A 26,207-nucleotide genomic window follows, 5' to 3' on the forward strand; every position below is an offset into this window, starting at 1 on the left:
GTAGGTCTGGAATTCCCTTACCATGACAAAAAAGGAAAAATTCCTTCTGTGTTTTTTTCAGAGAGCATGTGCAAATACCACTGTGCATTATGTGGCATGTTAGCCCAGAGAATTTTGTTACATTTTCAGAAGCAGGGTGCCCAGTGGGTGTGTATATATTTATAATATAATAATAGGGGAAAGACAAAAAAAAAGATGTTAAACAGGACTAAGAAGTGAGCAAACCAATAGCCAACATTTTAATGAAGCCAAAGTACATGTTGCAGTGTCCCCTTATCCACTATCATAGCTGATCTCTAGGTTTGGGTATCTTTTTAGCTACTGTGAGACACTGAGACAAACAGCTAAATATTGAAGTTCACTGCATGACCTTGGAGGAGTCATTTAATGTCTCTGTGCCTCAGCTCACGCATTTGTAAATATCAGTGTAATAATATTTACCTGCCTCACAGGAGGGTATTGAAGCTTCATTACATAATGTTTGTAAACTGCTTTGAACTCACAAGTTGAAATATATTATACAATTAATATCATATAAGATATTATATTCTTGTACGGTCTTATTACCTCATGTTATTTTTTTTTACATTTTCAAGGAATGACAACACAACAAAACATAATGATTTTCCTAATCATTGTATTGTTGCCATTGTTAAAACTTACCCAGTCCATTCTTACTGTTTAAATCAAATTGCCCAAGAAATCTAAAAGTAATCAAGAAAGTTTGATAACTATTTCAGCTAAGCATGTAAGCGTGATACTTTGTCATAAATAAGAAATGCTTGATTCACATTCTTAATTTGATTATGTTGATACTGGGTTCCCCTCTGAAGCAATTTGCTTATCATTCACAATTTCGGTGCAAGACTAAACACATGGTTATATCATATCATAGTATAGAATACACAAATCTCACTGAACTGAGGCAAACAATGCTACTCATTTTTGTGACTTTCCTCAAAAAGCTTCCACAGTTTGTTTTTTCCACAGTGCCTTATCTGATTGAAAAGCACATGCTCAGACTAGATGAATTAGTGCCACCTGCCTTAAGCATTTTCAACATCTCTTTCAGATTAACAGTTCAGACAAGGCAGGTGTTCAGGTCCTTTCAAGTTATCTGTTTGGCCTCCTTTCATCCCAATCATTTGTTCTTTCTTTCCTTTTGCTGTCATCTATTCAATCTAATATTAAAAGGTATGCTATATAGTGTCATTTCATATATAGTTGTCAAACTAACAACTTTGCTTTAAAAGATCCGATCCAAAGCCCACTGAAATCAACATAAAATTTCCTATTGACTTCAATGGATCAAGTCCATTAAGAATAAGATCCCAAATCAAGCCCAAAATCTTCATAGATTTCCATTATATGCTGAAAATCTTTTATTAACAAAGTTAAAATATGATGAATATAAAACACACAAAGCACTATTAGTGCAGACAGTATAATAAATGTAACAGTAAGCATTCCCTTAGTGGTAATATAGTGGTGGGAATTCTTTTCCCAACAGTGAAAGGAATACTATATGATAAGAAAGCAATCATCAACTGTGTCTATAATACTGTATTTATTCTTTTATAGTATTTTTAGTTCTATTAATATTACTGCTATTTAAAAAAGGCAAACATCTAGACTTAATGCAAGTGATAAGTCTGAGAATCCAAGCAATCAGAAATTTCAGTTGGCAACATCTCTCTCATGACATTAACTTGGCCAGATTGCACATTTTGTATGTTTTATTGTTTACACTGATAAACTACAATATTTTAAGGTTGATGTTTAACAAGAAAAGCAAGACTAGTAAATACTAAATGCATGCAGTGTAATTGAATTTTGAATTTGTGCCAGAGTTTTGTTGTTGGGGTTTTTTTTTTGGGGTGGGAGGTGGGAAAAAGGCACATTTAATTTATCGAGGAGGCAGGGGCCTGGAAGAAAAGATGGACAGAAATCCAGAGCTATTTGGCTTGGAGAGATGAACCTAGCCACCCTTAACTAAGTTCACCTGAACCCTGCTGTCCTTACCTCTGCCATCCTTATTTGAAAGTCCACAAGCTGAATAAACCACTTGAAACACTTAAGGACACCGACAGGCTTGAATGGTTTAAAACTACTTTTAACCATTAAAGAAATTTAATCTTCTTAAGCTTGCTACATCTGTAGGTAGTTTAAGCAGTTTAAACAACTTTAAATCCTTAGAGCAGCTAATGCCGTTTAAGACCGCTAAAGATTTAGAGCTGCTTAAACTATCTGGCAGCTGCAGTTTAGATTGTTTGAAAGCATACTGCATCAGAGTGCCCCAAAATGATAAACCCATTCTGATTTTGAATAAATCTTTAAACAAAAAAATCAGATCCACCTTTACAAAATGCCAACTTAGAGTTCAGTGTTCAAACTTTTAAAACTTCTGAACTGATTTTCTTAAAAACTGTTCTTGATTTTTTAATTAAAAAAAAAAAGACTTGTTGAGATCTACAAAGAAAGCCAGTTTTTAAGTTTCTATCTAATGGCAAAATTCTTATCAGAACATATAAGAAAAGGAATATTGTTCATGCTCAGAAATGGCTAAAGCATTTTAATTAGATTTATTTATTTTTTTAAATTACCTATGGGCTGAAAACAAAAAATTCAGCTAAAAAGGACTTAGAGAAAGTTAAGAGCAAGTGAAAAGTGAAGGTTAGAATAGAAGATGGAATACAACGCTAGCTATGGCATGTGCTACAACTATTATTTCCAGTTATAAGAGCTTTATTGCTTCCCTATGATGGAGGTAAACATTCTTATATATATTCAGGGAATTATAGACTGCAATACAGAAAGGTTAAGGGCCATATTCTCCCCACAGTTATATCCCCTGAAATTGAAGTGAATGGTTCAATGAATATAGCCTAATTTGCTCAAAGTTGAACAAAGCAGTGGTAGAGATAGTAAAATAACTCAGGAATTCTGACTACCAACAACATCCTCTAACTACAGGAACAATACTCCCTCCTTTTAATTCTTGAAAGCACATTTCCTGAGTGAGTTATAGAAATATATAGGTCATGTGCTTAATCAAAGAGGATGGAATTCACACAGTAAAGTGATCTTCTTAGCTGAAAAACACCATTTCAGGAAAATAAACCAGACTATTTTAATAATTTATATGGATTTTCAGTCTGCAGTTTGTACTTAATAGAAGAAAAAAATTGCATTACATGCAACAAATTTTCTCTCTGCAATCAAGAAATCCTTAAAAGTAACCTGCAAATTAAAATCTAATATAAATGCCATTGTTTTATATTGTTTTAAGAGACAATACTTGTTTCTAATATGCAATCATATAATATAATATGCAAGGCCCTTCATATAACTCTTTACAGATTTGAGTTATCACTCTGAGGGTTTTTTTATACAAAACGTAATGTTTATCCCATAGTCTCATTAATATTATACACAGGAGCAGCTTATTTTCTAAATTATTTAGGGTACCTGTCTTTGTACCTGTCTTTTTAAAATCTGATATACAACCAATTTACTGGCCTGCTCTCCATGCTTGTTGTGCCTCTGGCTGAGATGAAGTAAAGTGCATTCTGCTTTTTAATTCAATAAATAATTTAATTCAGATTTACCTCAAGACAAATCTACTAAGTTTCTTGCACAATTCAACATTTTTCTGTATTTTTTCCTCAATGTTTGTGTTTTAATTTTATTTCATTTTTCAGGTATCATTAAACCTCTCAAAAAATCTTAAAAGCTTTCCTGTCATATTTGAGATGACTGAGCCTATATTAAGACCTTTAAAAATATTAATATTTATAAATGTTGGATTATTAACATAAGTGGGCTTTACCAGAACTGGAATGTTCCTGGAACACCTGTTCTAATACTATAACATCAAAACTGGGGGAAAAAACTTCAGAGTCAACTAACTCACAAATGCCTACCTTTGAATTTATTGCCACACTTTTTAATTTAGGGTAGACATGGACCAAGGAGGCAGTATTTGGAGTAGGTTTAACCTAGGCTTCATATTCTATGGCACTGAAATAAGGCAGTTGTTCATGCAAGACAAAGTTATGGATGTGAGGGGCAGGGCTCAGCAGCCCCGGGGATCCCTTTTGGTTTATGTCTTAGGGTATGTCTTCACTACCCGCCGTATCGGCGGGTAGCAATCGATTTATCCGGGATCGATATATCGCGTCTTGTTAAGACGCGATATATCGATCCCCGAACGCGCTCACCGTCGACTCCGGAACTCCACCAGAGTGAGCGGCGGTAACGCAGTCGACGGGGAGCCGCAGCCGTCAATCCCGCGCCGTGTGGACCCCAGGTAATTCGATCCAAGATACTTCGACTTCAACTACGCTATTCGCGTAGCTGAAGTTGCGTATCTTGGATCGATCCCTCCCCCAGTGTAGACCAGCCCTTATATTCCTAAAGGTCATGCTTCAGGGCTTCAGCCAGTCATCTGTAGGGGGTCAGGAAAGGATTCCCCCCCTCCAGTGTATGCTGTTTTTGTCTCCTTCCTCTGAAGGATCAGAGATGGCTATGTCTGGAGATGTAACACTGGATGAGGTGGGCTGGTGCTCTGAGGTGGCACTGCACAGTCTCTCTCTCTCTCTCTCTCTCTCTCTCTCTCACACACACACACACACACACACACACATACACACATGCTTAGCTTGCTAGTTCTTGGTCATGTGCTTAGGGTCTAACTGATAATATGTGAGGTCGGAAAGGAATCCCTCCACTCCTCCTCCCCCCTCCTCCCGGTCAGATTGACAGTGACCGTGGGGTTTTTGCTTCTTTTTCAGCAGCACGGAGTGCAGGTCACTTGCTGCGATTATCTGGGTATATCTCATCTAACCATTTCTCTGCCATTGCAGGGGCCTGTGGCGTTAGTGTACTTCAGTCTCTTGCAGGCTCTGCATGTGACACAATAGTTTAGTCTCCTGTGGACAGTAGTACTTTGGTCTAGTTTGGGTTGTTGAATTTAGTGTGCAAGTGCTGGCTGGTGTTGGTGGCCTATGATATACAGGAGGTCAGACTAGAGGATCTACTGGTACCTCCTGGCCTTAAACTTTATGACTAACATTTTGCAAATAAAGCATAGAAATTTCACAAGAACTGCTGATCTCATAACATTTCTGTCATCTGTGTCAAGGCTCCATATCCTGATTGCCTCAATGTGAGTAAGCCTATATGGTCAAATACTGACTCCCTTGCACGAGTGAAAAGCGGTAGAACAATGCTCCACGGAGGCTTTCTACAACAATATCAAGGCGTGGTTGGGGGCAGTCTTGGGGATGTGCCGGAGTATGCTCACTTGGTTGATAAACTTTGGTGAACCATAGGTTAAAAAGCTCTGTAATGAGTTGCAGCAGCTATGAAAGGCCACAATAGCATCTGAAGAATGGCTACGTCATTGTTCTCTGAGCCTGGTTCTGGATTAGGGAGAATTCCACCAATCAACCTCCATAGAGATTTCTTGCACAAAGCTCATTTGCTTTCTGTTTGAATGGTGGAAAAAATGGGGCAAGGTGTTTTTTAGTAAAAAAGGAGCCTCAGAATGATCACAACACTCAGGGCACTTTTTTCATCACATGCATCCGTCTTTGTCATTCCCTCATTTAAAAGTTGTATCCATCCACTCTTTATTCTTGAGGCTGTAGAAGTTAAAACAATGATTGACTTATGGCGTGTACTTCAAAGAGAAATTGTCAGGCAGCAAATGAAAATAAAAACTTTTTTCTTTGCCCAAACCTCCTATTACATACAAATAGGCATGTGTTTTGTTTTTAAATAAGTTATTTCTGAGATAATTTAATAAGTAACATCTACACCACAGTTAAATAAAAATGTTAGTACTAAATTTATCTCAGGGCAGAGGCCCAGCATATGGCTTTATAGACCACATAAGCCTCAGTTAACCCTTGTGTTAATAACATAAGTGGTGTATGGAATCATGTGTGGTCCATCTGCATATGACCCTTATTTAAGATGCATATTGGAAACAATGGAATATACATAAACGAAATGGTTTAAACTATTAGAGTGGCCACTGGGAAATGCAAGGTATCTGATATCATATTTCCAAGAATATCAATTGTCTTTTTGTCTGTTGAAATTACAATGTGTAGTTATAAACTAGAGTCATTTCTGCTCCCTTTTTCAAGAAGATGAAGAATAGAAAAGTAATTAATACAGAACTGCCACCTCTCTTGTATATATTGTGTTACATCTACATAAATGCACAATGATTTTATAGTTCAAGCTTTTAAGATGTCTTCAGGTAAAACTTTTGGGAAGTAAAGTGAGAATGGGAAGACAAGAAAGTATAAAGACAAAGGTTTGAAGAGAGAAATTTTCTTGTAATCAGAATTTTTATCACATTTATTTTGGAGGAAAAACAGAAAAATAGAACCTCTCAATTAATAATAAAGCATAAATGCTTACAAAAATGTTATATCTTTTTCAGATTTGTGACTACATTTGTCATTTTCTTCTCAGGTGGAAACTTTCCTCAAGACTTTTCAATATTAATTACAGTAAAACCTAAAAAGGGGATCCAGTCCTTCCTTTTATCTGTCTACAATGAACAGGGTATTCAGCAAATAGGTGTGGAAGTTGGTAGATCCCCTGTCTTCCTGTTTGAAGATCAGTATGGAAAACCTGCCCCAGAAGATTATCCTCTTTTTAGGACAGTCAACATTGCTGATGGAAAGTAAGTGTAAAATAAATCAAGTTTAATATAAAAATTAACAACTGTGTGGACTAATGTTCCTTCACATAGTATAGTTGTAAAATTAAATGAATCAGTTACAGAATTGTCAGCTGGCTGAACTACAGTGCCACAGAATCTAAGGTCCCTTTGCAGGAGAACTTAGGCCTGGTCTACACTGGGGCGGGGGGGATCAATCTAAGTTACGCAACTTCAGCTACGTGAATAATGTAGCTGAAGTCAACGTACTTAGATTTACTTACTCCCGGGCTGATACTCTCCCGTCGACTCCGCCTGCACCTCTTGCCCTGGTGGAATACCGGAGTCGATGGGAGAGCGCTTGGTCGATTTATTGTGTCTAGAGTAGACGTGATAAATTGACCCCCGCTGGATCGATTGCTGCCCGTTGATCCAGCGGGTAATGTAGACAAGCCCTTAGTTCCAGCTTCCTGCAGAATACAAGAATACAAACAAGTACAGCTTTGTGCTCCTATTTGCCCTTTCCCATAATTCAAGAGCAAGGGAGCACTCATAGGGTATGTCTACACTACGGGATTAATCCGAATTTAGATAATTCGAATTTGGGAAACAGGTTGTATAAATTCGATTGTGCGCGGCCACACTAAGCACATTAATTCGGTTTTTAACCACATTAATTCGGTGGTGTGCGGCCACACTACCCCATTAATTTAAACACAGTAATTTGGTGGTGTGCGGCCACACTAACCCTAATTCGAATTAACAAAATCGATTTAGGCGCTACTCCGCTCGTCGAGGTGGAGTACAGAAATCGATTTTAAGTGCCCTTTAATTCGAATTAACTGGCTCTGTAGTGTGGACGGGTGAAGGGTTAATTCGGATTAACGCAGCTAAATCCGAATTAAAGTCGTAGTGTAGACCAGGCCATAGAAATAAAAACTTAAGTGAACAATATGAAGCTATGAAGTCATCTTGTTCTTGGCCCATGAAGTCACCCTCAGCTCAACAAGCATCCAGGGACAGTGCCAGTGCAAAGTTACCTTCACTTGCCTCCCCCCTACATAAATACGTACCCAGAACCCAGTCTTACCCTGCTGTGCCAGGAGGAGGTTCCCTGAGTCAGAGTGAAGGCATGTTAGCAGGGCAATGTGGCATAGCTTACATTGCTGCTGAGCTGCTGTACCAGTTATTTGGATAAAGACAATTCAGGCTCTGGGAATGTCAGTTTGGCACCTTTCATGACCATTATTGTTATTTTTAAAGGCCCCCGACACTAACTCTAATTATATTAAAGGAACATTCATCCTTTTAAAAGTATTTTTATTTATTATGCTACAGTGCAGGAATGGCAGCTGCATTTTCAGAGATATACAGATTGAAGTTTTTGTTAAACACTGGAAAGGAAAGAATGTTGCAGGCTGGAGGACAAATAAATTCACATATAATGTCAAGACTAAGGGTTATAAAGTTATTGAAGAATAACATGAAAGACCAAAGGAAAAGTTAAATTGTGTACTAGCTTCCGTGTTACTGCACAATACAGCTTCATAAGGCTCAAAAAACTGATATGTGTTCCCCTCAGCAGCAGGAAAACTGAAGCAGCAGGCCATTTTCATTTTGTTTCTCTATATAACAAACAAGGGGTAAAATCCTGTCCCCACTAATGTTTTTCTGTTGACTTCAGTAGAGCTAGAATTTCTCCCCACGTGTTGAGGTTCTGATAAAAATGAAGAAATCAAATGAGCTTCACCCAGAGTTGGTTTAAAGGGCTGGCATGCATGCTCCCAACAGAGAGTGGATACTGCTTTTGAATTCACCAAAAGATAGATGCAGAGTGATGTGAAGCAATCCTTCCCTTGCAGGGACTGAGCGAGTGACCTCTTCCATGCTTTTGGCCCCTGCAGGCCTTGGGGTGGTTGGCCAATATTATGCTTCAGACTCAACTGTCCCACATAAAACGTAGTGCAACAATGAGCTATGCTTTGTCTTAAAATTTAAATGTAATTAAAAAAACTCTAAATAATCAAGTGAGCCTGAGGACAGCTAAACCATTTGCTTTTAAAATTATAATGTTTAACTGAGTTCCAGAGTGAACACAGAATTCCAGTTCTGGCTTTGTGGTACTGGTAACCAGTAAGATTCCATTGCTTCAAGATGTTCCCTTTGATATATAAAAGCCCTTTAAAAATGACCCATGCCATCTCTTTGATTTGGACACCCTTCATGGCTGCAAATGCCAGCCAAGATTATTTAATTCTGGTACTCATCTTGCATCTCGCTAACAGCACATATTTTCTCTGACTCTCCTTGCCTTTGCATATCAGAGATGCTGTGCTTTGCTCACTCCATGTCATATGTAAAGATTCTCTGGTACTCAGGTATTTAGCTTGTCATTGCAAACAGTCTCACTAAACTAATGCATGTCTTTTGTTGTGATAACAAAGTGCCATGCAGTATATACTAGAGCTGGTCAAATACTGCAAAATTATTCATGAATGAATGTCTTTCAAATAGAAGTAATTCACTTTGGCAGTATTCACAACCCATTTTTATTCACTTCGTGAATATTTGTGCAAACAAAATGACTTTTGAAAGAACGTTGACAAAAATTATAAATATGTCCATATAAGTATTTTCACAAGTATTAATGCTAGAAATGTTTGTGCCTCCATCTTGAAAGTTCTTTCTACATTTGGGAGTCATCCAAACAGGGAGGCCAGACATGTGACTTAGGTGACCAATCATAGAGTACAAAGAGCGAATTGTGACTAGCAAAGCATTAACAATAGTGTGTCATTCATAAGCAACCCATTGGCTCGTGCAAATATATTTCAATCTTTCCTCAAATAATTTTGAATAACAAACAAATTCACAAAAAAGTCTGTTCTCAGATCATTCATGAACAGAAAGGGAGTTAATTAATCTAATGAAGTATTGTAAACAGTTTATTTAGCTCTAATCTGAACACACTGAAGTTCTTATACAGGCAAGAATTCAGAGAAAGGCAACTTGGACTTGATCCAAAACCGATTAAAGTCAATGGGAGTCTTTCCAGTGACATCAGTGGGCTTTGTGTCAGATTCCTTGTGCCTAAAGCAGCACTTCAGGAGACAATATTGTATGGGCTTGATACAGTACAAATCTGTAAGTATCACATAGAAGAAATTATCTCCCTCTCTCAAACTATCTCCTTGCAGCAATTTTACATATATAGAACTTTTTTGGGGGGAAATTCCCAAATTACTTTATTATATAATTTCAGGATGATGAATTATGCTGTCTTGCATGGATTATGGATTGACTTAAACAAATAAAATACTAAATGCAATTTTATTAATTTCAAACGGCTGATTGGCTTTTGCTTTTCTAGTAAGTACGTCAGATATTCAATCATTTGAACTACCTAACCCATTTATTATAGATGTCTGTTTTATGCATTACTATTGCAGTAAGGTTCTGATCCATCAACATACATACTCATGTAAATCTATGGGAATCTTTTCCTTGACTTCAGTGAGAGCTGGATCAGGCCACGAGTGCTTGAAGTTAAGTACATACTTAGGCGTTTTGCTGGACTGGGACTTAAATGCTGCTCCATTCAGTTCTGTGCAAGCATATGCACGAATGGCATTCATCCAAGAGTTCTGAAAGAACTCAAATGTGAAATTGCTGAACTACTAACTATGGTTTGTAACCTGTCCTTTAAATTGGCTTCTGTACCCAATGACTGGAAGATGGCTAGTGTAACGCCAATATTTAAAAAGGGCTCTAGAGGTGATCCCAGCAATTACAGACTGGTAAGTCTAACGTCAGTACTGGGCAAATTAGTTGAAACAATCGTAAAGAATAAAATTGTCAGACACATAGAAGAACATAAATTGCTGGGCAAAAGTCAACATGGTTTCTGTAAAGGGAAATCATGTCTTACTAATCTACTAGAGTTCTTTGAAGGGGTCAACAAACATGTGGACAAGGGGGGTCCAGTGGACATAGTGTACTTAAATTTCCAGAAAGCCTTTGACAAGGTCCCTCACCAAAGGCTCTTACGTAAATTAAGTTGTCATGGGATAAGAGGGAAGATCCTTTCATGGATTGAGAACTGGTTAAAAGACAGGGAACAAAGGGTAGGAATAAATGGTAAATTTTCAGAGTGGAGAGCGGTAACTAGTGGTGTTCCCCAAGGATCAGTCCTAGGACCAATCCTATTCAACTTATTCATCAATGACCTGGAGAAAGGGGTAAAAAGTGAGGTGGCAAAGTTTGCAGATGATACTACACTGCTCAAGATAGTTAAGACCAAAGCAGACTGTGAAGAACTTCAAAAAGATCTCACAAACCTAAGTGATAGGGCAACAAAATGGCAAATGAAATTTAATGTGGATAAATGTAAAGTAATGCACATTGGGAAAAATAACCCCAACTATACATACAATATGATGGGGGCTAATTTAGCTACAACTAATCAGGAAAAAGAACTTGGAGTCATCACGGATAGTTCTCTGAAGGCATCCAGGCAGTGTGCAGCGGCAGTCAAAAAAGCAAACAGGATGTTAGGAATCATTAAAAAGGGGATAGAGAATATGACAGAGAATATCTTATTGCCCTTATATAAATCCATGATACGCCCACATCTTGAATACTGCATACATATGTGGTCCTCATCTCAAAAAAGATATACTGGCATTAGAAAAGGTTCAGAGAAGGGCAACTAAAATGATTAGGGGTTTGGAACGGGTCCCATATGATGAGAGATTAAAGAGGCTAGGACTTTTCAGCTTGGAAAAGAGGAGACTAATGGGGAGTATGATAGAGGTACATAAAATCATGAGTGATGTGGAGAAAGTGAATAAAGAAAAGTTATTTACTTGTTCCCATAATTTAAGAACTAGGGGCCACCAAATGAAATTAATGGCAGCTGGATTAAAACAAATAAAAGGAACTTCTTCTTCACACAGCGCACAGTCAACTTGTGGAACTCCTTGCCTGAGGAGGTTGTGAAGGCTAGGACTATAACAGGGTTTAAAAGAGAACTGGATAAATTAATGGAGGTTAAGTCCATTAATGGCTATTAGCCAGGATGGGTAAGAAATGGTGTCTGTAGCCTCTGTTTGTCAGATGTGATGGACGGCAGAAGAGAGATCACTTGAGAATTATCTGTTAGGTTCACTCCCTCTGGGCCACCTGGCATTGGCCACTGTCAGTAGATGGGATACTGGGCTGGATGGACCTTTGGTCTGACCCAGTACGACCATTCTTATGTTCTTATGTTCTTATATTTTACTTAGTTTTTAGTCCTGTTCTATTTTTATTTTATATGCTAGCTATTTACAGCCCTTTCTAAAATAAACCATTAAAGGAAGTGTTAGATCTTAAAATGAGAAAATAAAATATGAAAAGAAAATGAATGCTGATGTGTAGATTTTTATGAACTGTAGTAGGTGTAATTTTTGATTGGCTTACAACTTGTAATATTTTTTTCTTACTTTGGAACTCTGAATTTATAAGCCTATTTTTAAAAACAGTTTACAGAAGAGCTGTGTTCTTTTGCTAGGTGGCATCGGGTAGCTATCAGTGTGGAGAAGAAAAGTGTTACCATGATTGTTGACTGTAAAAAGAAAACCACAAAAGCACTCGACAGGAATGACAGAGCAATTGTTGACACCAACGGCATCACCGTCTTTGGAACCAGGATTCTAGATGAAGAAGTTTTTGAGGTAAAAGTCCAGCATTAAATAATTGCTGTTAAATGATTTGGTGGTGAGCAGAGTTCCTGATGAAAGTTAAAATAGAAGCTTTTAGGAACTTCATAAGGCAAATTTGGTACAATGCAGGATACTGAATCATTCCAACTCTCTCATTCTCTCTCCAAATTGATGTTCTGGGCTAAGCATAGCCAGCAAGGTGAATTCCAGCCACTTTGGAGGGGCGGGGCGGAATGTGTAGGAGGTGTGGTGTGAGGAGCACATGTCTTGAAGGTACTCTGTATATCTCGGGTGATTATATTGTTCATTCTAGTCATTCATTTTCCCAGTAACTAGAATATGCTTTAGCAAAAAGGGAGTATACCTGTTTCTATTGTTGACAGGTCAGGAAGTGGAAAAGGTGAAATGAATATGTTTAAGGAAATGTGTGACTCCTAATAATGAGGTCTCTCTAGGCAGGATCACTACATAAAAGAGATTAACAGGTTGATGTCATAAACCTCTTTTGTTTTTTTTTAAAAATTCTGTTCTCTGCAAATTGAAACTGATTAAAGCTGGACAATGAGAATAGAATGCAGGAGCAGATAAATAGTTAACTCCTTTCACATACAGAGTTGCTCACCATAGGACAGATAAAGCCAGGATTAGGCCCATAGGCTTTTAGGCAACATGTATGCCTGAGACTCTACAGTTGGGAGAGGCAATGTGGCATGAAGGTATTGTGCTATGACTCTGCTTCCCTCAAAACCCAGGGAGTTCACACTCCACTGTCTTCTGAAGAGGAGCATTCTGGAACAGGGCTAATGGGTCTGAAGGTTGAGCCATGTCTTCTAGCATCTGCAAATGGATCTACCTGTAGTCACCATGTTACCTCCTCTCCTCAGATTATTTATATGCCTGGCAAGAATAATCTGTATAGGTGGCTACATCAGGCTTGTGAAAGCTCTTTTGAGTCCTGCTGTGGGCACTCCTTTGCACTATTATTTTACTCATTTTTGGGTCAAAATCTGAGGCCCACAATTTGTCTCCATGTTATTAAGTTGCCATGATCATGTTTAGTAGTATGTACGCAAATAAAAGGAATTCAGCATGAGAAAATGGGACACATTGTAAAAGAAAGTAGATGACTTGATTGTAGCTTATTTTCTTGATGTTTTACAAGTGAGTTTAGATTTTAGTTTAAATAATACACTAGTCATAAGCTCATTCTTACATATTTTGTGAAAAAAATTGCCTTTTAATTCCCAGTACCATTGACACTCTGCTTGTGTGTGGTCTGCAAAACCTCCCAGTATTTCTCTCTTTGTCTTACCTGTTATTGACTAAGGAGAGTCTTTTGATGTTTCAGAAGAGTGTTGCCAAGTATCATGTTTATTGTTTTTAAAATAAATAGAGTGGCTGCTAACAGGGAAATGTCTGGTTAAGTCATCTGTGCTTGCTTACTGAAGCAAGCCAGGGGCTTAACATCTCTGGAACTGTTTGATTATAATGCTACCACCTCTTATCTATGTATTTTTAAAATTTTTATATTTTAAACTTCCAGAAGTTTTTTGTGTCAAAGGAAGGTTAAGACATTCCCTTGCAAACACTCAAAAAATCATAGTCTCACTGAAAATTTCCCTTGGCACTCTCAATCACAAAGGTTGTTGGCTTTTCAATCATATCACCACTTAGCTATTTTATCTCAAAAATAAATAATCCCTGTTGTGTCAATTTCTCCTGATATGCAAACACCTCCATTCCATTCCCTCCCCTTTGTTGCTCTATGCTGAACTCCCTCCATCCCTTCAAGTAAGACATTTTCAAAAAAAAGAAGAGAAACAGAATACAATCTGTGTGTGAATCTCTCAAACTGTCACCTCTTGGTTAGCAACTCTAACACGGGGCTGTGCAGTGACAAAGGTATTGCACAGCGCAATAAAGTTAATGTTGTAAATGTTAATTTACATGGAATTAAGGACTAGATATGGAGACCAAAAATAAAGACATACATTCTGTTTTCACATACATTCATGCAACTCCCTGAATTCAATGCAGATATGTGGGTGTAATGTATCAGAATTTGGGCCAACCACTTAAACCATTTTTTTCTGTATTTTTTATTCCATGGAGTGTGCATATTCAAAAATATGATAAACATGGGTCTAACAATGGTTATCTAGACTTTTCAACAACATTTCTTACCCTGAATTTGCAAAGCAGTCTTTCAGTTCCACTTCCTAATCAACTAAGAAGGAAGTTGGTTATGACTCATTAAAGAAATAGTGTAGCTGTCTGTAAACCCTTTTTTTGGAATGTAAATATTCAGCACTGAGAACAGCAACATTTTTACAGTTTGTAGCATAGTTGCAGAAATGCACGTTCTTTTAGTGATTCAGTTTCCCAAGGGTACATGACATGACATTGTAGCCCATTTCCCCTGGCTTCAACCAAGAGAATCAGTTACAGTACGTTTTTGTAAAATAGTGCCTCACAATATTTGGCTTTGGATAAAGGTTCTCACTTTGTTTCCACCCTTAAAAACCCTTCTTTTGGGGGTGTCTTTTTGCTTCCTCTTTTATCATCCATCCTCCTTCCCCTATTTCTATAAGCAACAGCTTGCTCGAAGGCAACTGCAAAAGCCATTGTAAGGATTTGGTCTACAGAGGGCTCTACAACTTGAAGACTCTCATCCCCTACGGCATTCAAGGGTCCTGAGAGCAAGAATGGTGTCATGCCTGAGCATTGAAGGGCAAGCCGTTTTGGAAAAAAAAAATCTACTTATTTCCAGATATAAATTTGAATGGAACCTTCTTCAAGGCACTAAAATACCTTGATACATTTCATTTCATTTTCTGAGCCTTGCACTTCAGATGCTGGCTGAGACTGAACCTGGACATGCCAGAAAATGTAAGAAATACTGTTCTTCCAGTATTTCTGTTAGGACTGGAAAAAGACTCTTGAGACTATCCCATTAATACTTGCTACAGGAGAGAACTCTGCTGCCATCAGCTCTGCTCTGGGCCAGCTGTACAGTGGATTTTTATTCTAGAAAAACCAGTCGGAGATGGGGGACTCGTGCTAGACCCTGCATGCTCACCCCCACACCAAACAGATGTTCCCCTATGCACTGACACAAGAAAAAAAAAATAGGCTTATTTAGCTGTAGAATGTGAAGAGTTAGATGGTATTTAGTGTAGGTGTTTAGGATTCTGTAGTACAAAGGAAGTAGCTTCTCCTTTTTAAACTGCTTTGTAATATGACAACAAGGATGACTTTATTAGTTTGTATATATACAATCTAATAGGCTTTCCTTTGCATATGAGAGGAAATACTTCACAGTATACAGTCATCCTTTGGAGTTCACTACCACAAGAGGGCATAGAAGTAAACAGTGTAGCTTCATTTAAGGGCGGGGGGTAATTTTATGACATTTTTACTTATGCAAGCTAAAGACCTGATCCTATACGCACTGACACAGGGTTTGATGCTCCTTGCTAGCATGCCTCCTTGTGGTTCTTCTGGAGATTAGCTCATCCCTGCTCTGACACGCCCTCCTTTGGTTTCTCTCCCCTAGTCTTGCACATGCTCTCTCTCCCTGTAGAGAAGGTTACTCCTTTCTCATCATTTAAATTACTCTCTTTTTGTGGCAAGGCCCTCCTGACAGGTTACTATACTCCTCCCCTTCCAGGGTATCAAAATCCCATTGGACAGCTGTCTCAGGCAGTCTTCTGCTCCAGTGCCCAGTCTTTGCACTTCCCCAGTGGCTGGTAGGGGAACCTAGCCCACCCACTACTCTGGGTTCCAGTCCAGGGACCCTAAAACCAGCAGACAAGATCTGCACTGTTCCAAACCTTGTGCTGTTTCCCAACTGCTTCCTACTTTGTCTCTGTCAGACTACTTCTCCAACAAGGGCATCTATTTTTTCCCCAGTTTCCTCTTTTCCTGCTCTAAATCCATAGCATGACTACAGGCCTCCACACCGCAACCCCTTTCTTACAATCTACTTCCTAGTTTTATAACAGCTTAGTCTGCTCCTTGCCCAGCTGGGCTTCATCATCAATTAAAAGCTCGTCAGCCCTGACTCATCTCCAGGTGCAGCTTGTCAGAGGGTTAATTGCCCCTTTCTCTCTGCTCAGGCCTTGTGTGGGGTAGGTACCCCATCACAGGCACCCAGCACCTTGCCGTAACAGCCTTTAGATAAAGATAATCAAATTTTAGCCTTCAGTGACCTGAATACTGCAGAGGTCAAGAAGGGTTGTCCCCTTTTACCCCTAACCCTATACAAACAACATTGCGCAAGTGCCCAATTGCACTATTAATTTACTTCCTGTTAGGCATCAAGCAGCAGGATTTAGGATTTGATGGATCAATGATTTGACTCATTAGAGCACATCCTGTATACTGATGTCCTCTGAAAGGGCATTTCTAAACCCCTATGGCTTAGGCTTATATACACACTTACAAACCATTGCCAGAACTAGATATTGTAACATGACATAATGGTGGCATTTCAGTTTGGCTTTGGTGTGTCTCTGGGGATTCCTCTTTCAGTCAAGTTGCTATGTGGTGAATTCATTTAGAACTCCAAGAAATGACTGTAGCTATTTTGTGAAACATTTTAGAAAACACACTTGTATCACTGTAAATAAATACTCAGGATAATAAAGTGGTTGATTTTTTTTTCTAGCTATGTTATTTTATAACGTATGGCTCAAAGAAATGTAAAGCAGTCATTTGATAGCATTTGGGAATCAGCTTTCCTGCTGTTTGATTTCTTGGCCATTTACCATAGGTCTTACCCCCCTTTCTGCTCCCACTCCTCTCCTTTGTCTTCTGTGCTGTTCTTGCTCTTCCCTTCTGATCTTGGCTCCCTGTCTGTTTCCATCACAACATGTTGTTTGTTATGGTATGTTTGGAAATTTTAAACTCACAATCCATTTGAAATGTGTAGTTTGCAATTTCCTTTTGCTAGAGATGACAGGTTTTTGATTCTGTTCTGGGTAGACACATACACCTGAAAGTATCTCTTTCCAAATTATAGGCACAATACTGCTACTCTTAATTATGTGACTAATCCTTATGTATACATGTATTTTACTTTTTTATTCTATGCCATTCTGGTCATCTGCTCTCTAGAGTAAAGATTGCTTTTGCGAGTGAGGGTTCCAAGATTGGGCACTATCCTTTTGTAATTTAATTGTATTCCTAGCATACATGACCACTTGATGAAAATGTTATGGTTTATGCTATGCAGGGTGTGACTCCAGTTGATCATAATGTTTTCATCTGGCCTTAAAATCTATGAATATACTAAACATAGTATTCTTGGATGACTTAACAGACCAGTGCAAATATTGTATAGATGGAGTTTTTATGAATTCATTGAAAACTGTGTCTTTGTTTTTACTTTAAAAGGGAGAGGTAAACAGCAATTTCAGGGCTGTACTGAGAAAATAATACTGGTTTTAAAAAATGTTCAATACATCGTAGGAAATTTGAAACATATTGTCTTAAGCCTTTGCCTCCATTTTCGTTTCATTATGAGGGTCTTTGCAATTTAGAAGTTCATCTGCCCCTGCTGCTTGTTCTTCACTTGAAGTCCTAAACCAATATTTTATGACCTCGCTGTTGATTACTATTGAGATTACTGTGATGTCACAAACAGAGGATAATGACTTGAAGTGGGGATTAAAGCAGCAGGAGTAGACAGATGCTTAAGAAACAAAGACCTTGTTGTCATGAAAGTATCTTATTAAATAAAAGAAGCAAAGAAGAATACTTTCTAAATAGAACATTTTTCTAAGGTGCCTACTGTGACCCTCTTACTCAACTGGGTAGACCCATAGACTTCAATGGGACTATTTTGTAAGTGCTCATTCATAGAAGGATTGCACAGTGTAGCACAAAAGTTTCTGATGTGCCATTTAAAACTAATCTTTTGTGGGTTTTCAAATACACAACATGATAAGCATTGCTCTGTAAACCAAAACTCCAGAAATAGTTACTACAAAAAAGGCAATTCCTACATGCAGAATCAGAGTATTGTAGAAGAAATGAAACAATTAACAATTAACCGGTTTATGGCTTTGATATAGAAATACTGAAATATGTCTGAAGTATGTCTGTAGTTTAAATATTTCGTAAATAGCAGGGATCTTTTAATATTTTGCCAGCTTTAAGGATTTGTCACTCTTCATTTAGTGTAGTTGGTGTGAATGAGAGGTATTTTATAATAAGTCATTAACTAACACAGTCTTTATGCAGAGATTTCCCTATAGAGATTTTTTTTCCCAAAAATGCGTAGATTTCACATTGATAGAACATGCATCGAATCCTTTTGTTATAGGAAAGAACTATGGGCCTAATACTGCAGCATATCAAACTCTGGTTTAAAGCCAATGGGAATTTTGCTTGCAGAGGTTCTGCAGGAGTGGGCCCTATGCATGTAATCCTTGATAATAAAGGGTAGTGAGTTTTATACTGGATTTTAACCTGATTTCAATTAAAACAAAAGTGGGCCTAATCCTGAAGGCAGCCGAAGAAAAACTAAGTGTCTGTGAATTTATCCCAATGGGAGGACATTTGGGCTAGATTGTGATTTACACTGAGTCTATGCAGGGGAATCAGAATCCCTCATATATCCTGTGCAGGGTACCCAGATGTTGGGTCCAGCTGCATAGGAGCAAATGAGGCTACCTGCCTGCTTATCTACTCAATGGAGCAGGTAGGTATGAAATGCAGAAGGCCTTGGCTCTGTCACCTACTGGCTGGCCAGAATAGCTGAGCCAGTGCAGTGGAGATGAGTTATTAATATAATGCTGGTACATTACCAGCAGTAAATTACCAGTATCAGAAGAAAACAGAGTGTGTTTCTGAGTCACAGCCTCCTTGACTCCTGGGTTACTGCAGCTTATGTACCATCACTTGCTCAGGACTGTGCCAAAAATCAGTGTAGCCCTTAGAAGCTTAAGTTTATTTTAACTAGGAGAATGTGAATATACTAATTCTGACTGAACCCCCATTCTGATTCCTACAGATGGGTTTCCTAGAACAACATTTAGTCTGTGTATGTTTTCTCAGTTACACTTTCTACAAAGTCACCCTTATCAAATAGCATTCTGTCAAAAGGATCAGCTTTCAGATGTTTACATTTACAGCTGAATAACTCATGTTTGAAAACAAATGGGACATAAAGCAAAATATGTGTAATAGATTCTGGGCACAAGTGTCTAGAAACAACCTTCATGCTACAGACACCCAGAAATGCTGCCAGCTTTCAGTTTATGAAAGAAAAAGTAAAAAAAAAAAAAAAAAAAATCTTCCATTTCAAAGGCATCTAATAAAAAGAAGCATTCTTTTCAAAAGCTTACAACGTGGCTTTTTGTTGTTGTTCTTCCTTTTATTATTGGAGGGATAATAGGGTTTTATTGTTTGTTTTGTTACATTTCCAAATTCAAACAACCATGGAAAAAGGAAAAATGTTTTGCTTTGACTATACCTTCTCCCCTCTGTTTAGAAAAAAAGAAAGCCAGAATTCTGGTAATTGCTTAGAGTTCAAGTTTATTTTTGAGGAATCTGGAATTAGTTTGCATTTACTCAGGAAGCCAAGAACTGTGCATACAGTGTATCATTCAGTGTATTGTAGTGTTTATAATTCAGTGTATTGTTAAGTTTGACATCAATAGTGTTGCATGTTACATCAACTCAGTAAGTTTTACAGATCTGATTTATTATCCTCTCATTTGATCTTGTGCGTAATAGATAATTTCAGATTTTCTAAGAAGTGCAGTGAATGAAGTTCCAAAGATAAATAGCAATAGAAAATGTTTTCAGGTGTTTGTCATATAATTGTATTAAGGAAGCACAGCCCACATCTCAGCTCTACCATTTAGTAGAGAGGATCAGTGCAACAGTACACTGTGGATTTTGTAGAGAAAGACCCTCCCCTCATGGTCAATATAGCTTTGCTGTAAATATTTCAGTTTTGTGAGCAGGGAACATGGTAGTACGGTATCTTCAAAGTCAAAGGCATACTATCTTATTAAATGCAAAGTAAGGATATTAACTGCATATTATTAATTTGCATACAGTTATCTTTCTGAAGACTAGATGATCTCTGGACCCATTTGCACATAGGGTAGGAACAGAGAAGCACAAGATCTTTTCCTGCCTGCCCTATGCTCATGTCCCCATGCTTAGGAAAGAACAGGGTGTGCTGCCTCCATAGACCGCCAGTGGGACACACTGCCCCAAAGGGAGTGAGGAGGAAGTATGATCATGTCCTTGCCCTCCCACCCCCATATTGACTCACACAGTGGGGCCAGACATCCCATGAGGTATCCTTCACTGTCCCCTGAACATCAGAGAGTTCAGAGAAAAAGTCTGCCGGAGTCATAGTCCCTCTCTTGAGTTTCCCCTGGGTGATACAGCTCCATTCCACATCCCACCTAAGTCTATACATCAAAGGCATGATCTAGCCCTAGAGTTTTAGAAGAATAAAATAATTAGAGATGGACAAAAACAAACTAACACTCTGTTGTCTGTGAAATGTTGAAGGCTCAGGAAAAAGGCAACTTCCTGCATCCCAACCCCGTGCCCCAGTGACTATATTACATATATAATCAAGAAAAATAAATGTGAAGGGCCAGTGAGCTGGGATTACTTATTTAACCATGGGGAATTCTTGCACAATATTGAGTTGACTGTCACATTTGGTGTTGGAGAAAAATTACCATACACATTATATTGACAAAAACCTGGGGTGCAGGGGGTGCCTTCCTGTAGAATGTTGAGTTGCATGTAACCATTTTAGGGTTGCGAGGCATTCGGTTTTTGACTGGAACACCCTGTCGAAAAGGGACCCTGGCAGTTCTGGTTGGCACCGCTGACTGGGACATTAAAAGTCCGGTTGGCGGCGCAGTGGGGGCCCGGGGCTAAGGCAGGCTCCCTGCTTGCCCTAGCTCCACATGTCTCCTGGAAGTGGCCGCCAGGTCACTGCAGCCCCTAGGCACATGGGCAGCCAGGGAGGCTCCGTACGCTGCCTCCACCCCTAGGGCTAGCTCCATAACTCTCATTGGCCGGGAACCATGACCAGTTGGAGCTGTGGGGGTGGTGCCTGTGGGTGCGAGGGCAGCGCGTGGAGCCTCCCTGGCCTCCCAGGCACCTAGGGGCCGCAGTGACCTGGCGGTCGCTTCCTGGGAGCTATGGTAAGCGCTGCCACGACCTCTCACCCCTTCCTGCACCCCAACCCCGTGCCCCAGCCCGGAGTCCTCTCTCACACCCAAACTCCCTCCTGGAGCCCACCCCCACTCCCACAACATCTTGCCCCAGCCCTGAGCCCCCTTCTGCACCCCAAACCCCTCATCCCTGGCCCCACTCCAGAGCCTGCACCCCCAGCCGGAGTCCTCACCCCAACCCCCTGCTCCAGCCCAGAGCTCTCGCCCACAGCCCAAACCCCTCATCCCTGGCCCCACCCAAAGCCCACACCTCCAGCCAGATTCCTCACCCCCCTTTCCACACTCCAACCCCCTACCCTTACTCAATGAAAGTGAGTGAGGGTGGAGGAGAGTGAGCAACAGAGGAAGGTGGATGGAACAAGAGGGGGCAAAGCCTTGGAGAAGGGGTGGGGCAGGGGAGGGGCCTCAGGGAAGGGGAGAGGTACGGGTCTGGGCAGGGTGTTCAGTTTTGTGCGATTAGAAAGTTGACAACCCTAATCCATTTGTCTGTTGAGCAGTGGGTGTATGGGAGACTACTCCTGCTCTGAGTGTTGTTTAGCATCCACTGGGCATATCCACTCCTGCTCTATATCCTGGATGAATGAAGGAGCCTTCTTTTCATCAGCCCTTTGAGATCACTACTGCTCATTTGTTTCTCAGGCTGGGGCCTGGAAAGAGGAACTGCCACTAAATTACAAGTATATTATGCAGTGTTGCTTCTTATAATAGAATGTGTTTCAGGGTTGGATCTGATCAGGAGGGAGACCTCCAAAGAAACGAATGGTGCTACAAGACGTGGTTAGTACAGGGGCACATAGCACTATTCTTTTGGCTGTCATTACTGACTTAGTGCATCATGTTGTTTATGGGGAAATGTGTGAGGTGCAGATGTTTGGATGAGAAATAAAATTGGATTCCTGAAAACTCACTGACAAAAGAACAAATTCTAGTTTAGGCTACAGTAATTCCCCCCAGCAGTTTCAATTACATATGATATCCTTGACTTCCTGTCTTGAGTAGTATTGGTGTCCATCTCTAAGAAATTGCTGCATTCTATCTAGAGGTGGCTACGTTTCCTTGGGATGTGTGTGAGTAGCCGATTGTGTGTAGGATCTAAGGACAGCTTTGTTCCATGTTGCAAAGATATACAATTTTTTATTCTGAAATAACAAATCTTTTCTTAAAGCTCAAAATATGCTAGTGTGAATATGGGGTTTCAGCATCAAGAGGACATTGAATTCTATGGAAACTTGGGCCTGTATAGAATTTTGCTTTCACAATTTATTGCTTTCATAATTTATTGCTTTCACAGTGCTTAAAGTTGGCAGGCTTTTAGTAAAACGTCTTGCTGTTATTATTATGCAATGGACCTGGCATATGGAATATTATATTAAAGGCCAGCAGAACTCTTCAGTCCCTCAGGCTTTTGCAGGAAGATTAAATGAATTCTGCAGCAGGTTTTTCTAAATTCTATAGTAATAATATCCAGGCTGTCTAGACTGCTGTTATTTGGAGTCTACGGTTTTACTGTCAAACAGCTAATTAGAGGAGGTTGGCATGTATCCAGAGCTTTAGGGTTTCAAGTGATTTAGTGAAGATTCTACTGCTCGATGAACAGTTTGAAAAGGCACCTTGGAATTGTTATACCTTTACCGGTATATGAAAACCGAAGATATTGGTGTTTCTCTCTAAGATCCTCTTCATATGGTGACTGACACTAGTTTTGTTATGCTTCTGGTACCATCCAGTTAGTCATGCTATGAAATAATTGCTAAGTGTTGGGTTATCTTTAATTAGGACGGGGAGGAGACCCCCAAATGCCACATGGACTAAGCAAATGGCTGGCAACAAGAAGCTTCTCTATTACGTTACCATCTTTACCAGTGACTGACTTTAATAATAAAGTGCACTTATTGATCACATTACAAACAATGTTAGTAAGTGAATATCAATATCCCTATTTCACATACAAGGAAATGGAGGTTAGAGAGGTTAAGTGACATTACACAGGTTACAGAACAATTCATTATCAGAATCAGGATTGGAATCCTGGTCTGTTGACAATTAGTACTATGTCTTATCCCCTAAATCATAATGCTATCCAGGCAAGTTAGTTATTTCACCAAATTGTATCTTAGGTTCTCCATCTGAAAATCTGTGACTATGGGCTTGAGTCAAAGACCACTGAAGTTAACTGAAACACTTCTGTGGGCTTTGGATCAGATTCAGTGCTTTTAATTATAAACCAAATCCCCAAATACAAAGGAATTAAGATGTCCACAGCCATGTAAGCATCACTATTCCCACTATACAGTTGAGGGTCAGTGGAGATGAATGAATCACTTACCTTGACATAGAGATTTAGGCACTGGTTCTGATACTGACTTAGGTCCTAATTCAGCAAACTACTTAAACTGATGCCTAACTTTAAGCACGTCAGTAATCCCATTAAGTTCAAGAGAACTATTCATGTGCTTAAAGTAGGGTACATGCTTAAGTACCTTGCTGAACTGGAGTCTTACTATATGACCTAGGCTATGTTATTTAGCCTCCCTAGACCTCAATTTTCTCACCTCTATAATGGAGGTAATGATATTTACCTGCTAAACAATGTTTGAAAACTTATATATAAGTTTATCATCATTGACCCAAAGTAAAGTAGTCTTTATACCATCCTCCTACGCATCTCTAATATCAGATCCTGTAGGAAGAGGAAAGGAAGACCTGGTTCACCAAACCTCTGGATTTGGAAAACTCCTTGCACAGCATCTGTACATCCTTTCATGGATAGGATTGCCTGAATTAAAGCAATGAGCAGACATTGTGAGGAAATTTTGCATAATTGTGACTTTAGTGCCACTCAAACTGTTAAATGGAATGAGAACCTTAATACCATATAGTAATCAGATTGTCTGTCTCAGTAAACTCTGTCTGCAACCTTTCCTCTGGGCCTCCATTAGATTTTTTAGCTCATCTAAACTCCTTTTAAATACAACCAACAACACTATGCAGTCCAGTCTCTGCCCTCCCTGTTGAAGGAAGAGGTTTGTACATTTCCTTCCACTTCTGCAACTCTTTTCTCTTGTGCCCCCTCTCATATTTTTTTGCTATGAGACTCATCTTTTGTCCTGCAAATTTTATTCAGGGATAGTGCAACACAGGGATCATTTAGGTGCCTAAGTACACATATCGAGTCTGATTTCCAAAAGTGTCAATGACCCACAGCTCACGTTAACTTCAGCTAGAATTTTGGGTAATCAGCACTTCTGAAAATGAGGCCATTAGGAGAAAAACTTTAGGGACTTGGGTTTGAAAGTGTAGGAAAATTGAATACTTATACATTGTTCACATGGCTGAAATATGTTGTCATAAAGACAAACATTTACAATCAATGAATACATTTGTGAAAATCAAAGTCTCTTTGTGGATAATTCTTAAACAGAAAACGAATGTATATTTGTCAAATAAATGACTATAAAAATATTACCCAAGACTGATTACTAAAATATTAAGGCATTTAGATTGTAGATGCCAGATGGAGTACCAGCTGAATGTGCATTTGGAGCCTGAGCTTGTAGGTTGGGATGATATTGTTGACCAATCTGTGGTGCCGTCTGTTCAGTAATAACTAGAACAGTGGTGTCAGAACAGTGCTTCCAGCATTCATGATAATATATATACAAAGGGTGTCACCCTGCCTCCAAGGACAATTTCAGTACAATATACAAGTATTCTAAGAAGCCAAGAAGCCAATCAGAATGCAAACAGCATTACCTCCTAGCACAAAAGGAATATGTTTATTGGGGCAAAGGGAAGGGAAAGAGGGAAAGAAAAGGAAAAGGTAATTCTCAGTAAAACAAACAGAAAATCAATCAATGTATTGACACCTCCCACATTCCTGGCTGGCTGGACCACTGGGTCCTGAGACCTCAGAATGGTGGCCATAGCTGCCTGAGTAGAAACGGAATGCTCTCTAACGGTTTTTGAGCTCCCCTTTTATGTGGACCTATCCCTGGCAGATGGGCAGTGCTGGAAAGTGCAATCAGTGGATCAGGAGTATCTTTAAACAATCTAAACCAAATGAAACAACAAAGAGCTTTTTGTTCTGTATAAATGTATAGTCTTACACAATGGTCCCGTGCCAAAATTCTGTGGTGTGTAAATCCAGTGCAAAGCAAAATCCAGCTGACCGACTGTCTTATCCCAGTGGCTTTGCTTAAACTTAACTATCTATCTAAATAAACAGTGGCTTCTGAGGTATTCCCTGGTGTACTCATAACAGCTGCCACAGTGTGGATGCTGATCTACATGGGCATCTCAAGAATACAAGCAGCTGGGTAGTCCACAGCAGGCTATCTGAACTGGGGATTCTTCATAGTCTTTGCCTTTTTTTCACCCAAGGAACAGAGAGCTGGCTGGAGTCCAGCAGGATAAGGGCCAGGGTCATCAGAGAACTCAAACTATCTGGGTTCCTCCCCACCAAAACTGACTCATTTGGTTGCTTGCTCCCTCTAGCTTGCCCCTTCCCTTCACTCACTCAGTATTGATCTGGCTGGGGGAAAGGGGAGGCGCAGCAGGGTATAAGAACAACTGTTTACTCTTTCCAGGAACACTTAGTACTGGAGCTTC

The 26,207-nt window shown here is 39.3% G+C and overlaps 1 protein-coding gene across 2 annotated transcripts in view; it reads left to right on the top strand.

Annotated features, from left to right (window-relative positions):
- The window catches only part of LOC113407478 (collagen alpha-1(XI) chain-like), a 223,550-nt gene that overhangs the window by 25,496 nt on the left and 171,847 nt on the right, over positions 1-26,207 (top strand). For both annotated transcript variants that reach the window (XM_029912430.1, XM_029912431.1), the window contains exons 3-4: positions 6,490-6,703; positions 12,231-12,393. In XM_029912430.1, coding sequence (XP_029768290.1) covers positions 6,490-6,703; positions 12,231-12,393 — 377 coding nt within the window. The remainder of the gene's footprint in view (positions 1-6,489; positions 6,704-12,230; positions 12,394-26,207) is intronic.

This window comes from Terrapene carolina, unplaced genomic scaffold, assembly GCF_002925995.2.
Source record: "Terrapene carolina triunguis isolate 2854851 unplaced genomic scaffold, T_m_triunguis-2.0 Scaffold211, whole genome shotgun sequence".
Taxonomy (NCBI): Eukaryota; Metazoa; Chordata; order Testudines; family Emydidae; genus Terrapene; species Terrapene triunguis.